Source organism: Dipodomys ordii, unplaced genomic scaffold (assembly GCF_000151885.1).
Source record: "Dipodomys ordii isolate 6190 unplaced genomic scaffold, Dord_2.0 Scaffold120, whole genome shotgun sequence".
Taxonomy (NCBI): Eukaryota; Metazoa; Chordata; class Mammalia; order Rodentia; family Heteromyidae; genus Dipodomys; species Dipodomys ordii.
Window position 1 is genome coordinate 3,146,829 of NW_012267336.1, and position 2,920 is coordinate 3,149,748.

At 55.2% G+C, this 2,920-nt stretch overlaps 1 protein-coding gene across 1 annotated transcript in view; it reads left to right on the plus strand.

Moving 5' to 3' along the window:
• Positions 1-266: 266 nt before the first annotated feature.
• The window catches only part of Tulp1 (tubby like protein 1), a 16,032-nt gene continuing 13,378 nt past the window's right edge, over positions 267-2,920 (plus strand). Inside the window, exon 1 of the mRNA XM_013029590.1 lies at positions 267-341. Within this exon, the coding sequence (XP_012885044.1) occupies positions 267-341 (75 nt within the window). The remainder of the gene's footprint in view (positions 342-2,920) is intronic.

A 2,920-nucleotide genomic window follows, 5' to 3' on the forward strand; every position in this document is an offset into this window, starting at 1 on the left:
TCAAGTGGTAGAGCGCTAGCCTTGAGCTGAAGAGCTGAGGGACAGCGCCCAGGCCCGGAGTTCAAGCCCATGACCAACAAAAAATAAAATCCCCAGATGACATTTGTCACCTGGCAGGTGAGGTGAGGGCTGGTGGGACCTGGTGCCCTTCTGCTACCCCAGCGGTCAGGGAACCCAAACTCACAGGCTCCTTTCTTAGGTGTCAGGGCCTCCAGCCCCTCAGCATCCTAACATGCCCCCCTTCCCCAGGAGGGCCAGAGGGAGGGATGGACTTGTGCTGCCACCTGGTGGTGACTCTGAGTATCGCAGCCTCTCCCACCCCCATCTCCAGCCTGGGCCAGGTGAGTCCAGAGCCACCATCCCCCGCACAAGGCCTGGTCCAGCCACATGGTAGAGATGCTGGGCAGTGGGTATTGCTCTGTCTCCCTGGGCAGCTCTCACAGCCTGGACCCCCTGCCAGCATCCAGTAAGGGGTGGGGATTGGGGGAGGTCCCGGCTCAGCCCTAAAAGCCCCTCCCTATAGATGATGCAGGCAGATGAGACACTGGGGGCTCAGAGACATTGAGTGATTGGCACTAAGTCACACAGCCAAGGTGGATCTCCCCCCTCTGCCTCCTGTGTAGTTAGGTTACAGGCCTGGACCCCTAAGCCAGGACCTTTGGGATGACATTTCATGCCAATGACGTGTGCTCAGAAGCCTTTGAAAGTGGGTGAAAAAACTGGGTGAGGAAGTAGCTCATGCCTGTAATCCCAGACACAAAGGAAGCATAAACAGCTGGATCTCCACACAAATACGAGACTATCCCAACAATAATTAAAGCAACCAGAGCTGGGGGAAGGTTCACGCCTGTAATCCTAGCTATTCAGATGGCTAAGATCTAAGAATCTAGGTTCAAAGCCTGCCAGGGCAGAAAGGTTTATGGGACTCACATCTTGGTAGTACTCTACCACTTGAGCCACAGTGCCGCTTCCAAGAGGCGCATAGCTCTAGCCCAGCAAAAAGCGGGGAATGAAGTTGTGCCTCAAGTGTAGCCTTGAGCAAGAAAGGCTCGGGGACAGCTCTCAGGCCCTGAGTTCAAGCCCCAGGAGTGCCCCACCCCACCCGAATCCCAGCTAGCACAGCACACAGCAGACCAGCCAGGCCAGTCTTCAGAGCCTCCCAGCAGGGTCCCGCCCACCAGAGTCCTGTGAACCCCTCACTGGCTCCTCAGACCAGGGTCACCCAGGAGCCTCCTGACACCCGAGGTGAAAGCAATGTGTAGCCAGGGTGGGGACAGGAAGCCCCGTGGAGGCCGCTGTGGGTTCAGATCCAACTTGGCTGAGTGAGTGGACTCAAGGCGGGTTGAGAGCGTTGGACCCAGGGCCTGGTGTCTGCGGGCACGCAGCCTCTCGTCCAATGAGAGTGAACTTAGTTTGAGAAGCAGCTAAAAGTCTTGTGGAGTGGAGCGAGCTGACCAACCCAGGGAGCCAGGTCTTGGGTTCTTTGTTCAAAACAAGGTGTAATTCCAGAATTGGAGCCTGATTTTCTGGAGGGGTAGCATAGAGCAGCCACACCAAAAGGTACTAGAAGCTGGGCACCCGTGGCTCACCCCTGTAATCCTAGCTACTCAGGAGGCTGAGATGTGAGGATTGTGGTTCAAAGCCAGCCCAGGCAGGAAAGTCCATGAGATTCTGATCTCCAATTAACCACCATAAAACCAGAAGTGGCGCTGTGGCTCAAGTGGTAGAGTGTCAGCCTTGAGGTGAAGAGCTGAGGGACAGCGCCCAAGCCCAGAGTTCAAGCCCCACGACAAAAATAAAATAAAGTACTTGGACTTTTCTACACACCGATTGAAATCAGACTTATTTATGTGTGGCAGGCCTGGAGTTTGAACTCAGGGCCTGGGTACAGCTGCCCCTGAGCTTTTTTTTTGCTCAAGTTTGGTATTTTAGTACTTAAGCCATTCTTCCACCTACAGCTGTGTGCGTGGTTAATTGGAGATCAGTGTCTGAAGTACCTTCCTTCCCAGGGCTGTATTCAAACTGCGATTCAAAATCTCAGCCTCCTGAATAGCTAGCTAGTGGGAGCCACTGGCACCTAGGTTGGTTTGGGAGGCTTTTGTTTGTGCTGGTCTTGAGACTTAACTCAGGGCCTGGGAGCTGTGCTGGAGCTTTTTTTTTTTTTGCCCAAGGCCAGCGCTGCTCTACCACTTGAGCCACAGCTCCAGTTCACTAGATGCTGGTTAGTGGAAGAGACATGGATTTTCTTTGTTTTTGTTTTTTTGGGTCTGGCTGTGGAGCCTGAAATCTGGGCCTGGGCGCTGTCCCTCAGCTCTTCAGCTCAAGACTAGCGCTCTACCACTTGAGCCACAGCACCACTTCTGGATTTTTTCTTTTTGCTTATGTGGTGCTGAGGAATCGAACCCAGGGTCTCATGCATGCAAGGCAAGTGCTCTACCACTGAGCCACCTTCCCAGCCTCAGACATGGATTTTTTTGCCTGGACTGACTTGGAACCCTGATCCTCAGATCTCAGCCTCCTGAGTAGCTGGGATTACAGGTGTGAGCCACCCTGGGTTGTTTTTCTTCCAGCATTGGGGCTTGAACTCGGGCTGGGCGCCGTCCCTGAGCTTTTTGCTCAAGGCTAGCTAGCGCTCTATCGCTGGAGCCACAGCGCCACTTGCCCTGTGTATGTGGTGCTGAGGAATCGAACCCAGGGCTCCAGGCATGCGTTTGTGGTCCGGCCTCCGCTTCCCCAGCGCGGGGATTACAGGTGCGAGCACCCCACCCCGCGCCTCCTCCTTGTTGAGGAGAAATGGGGATTACCCAGGATCAGCCTGGTGTTTCCCTCCAGAGTCACAGCCACAGCCCCGCCCGGTCCCCAGCGTCCCGGGCCCAGGGGAGGAGGGAGGAGGGGAACAAGGGAGGAGGGGGATAGGGAG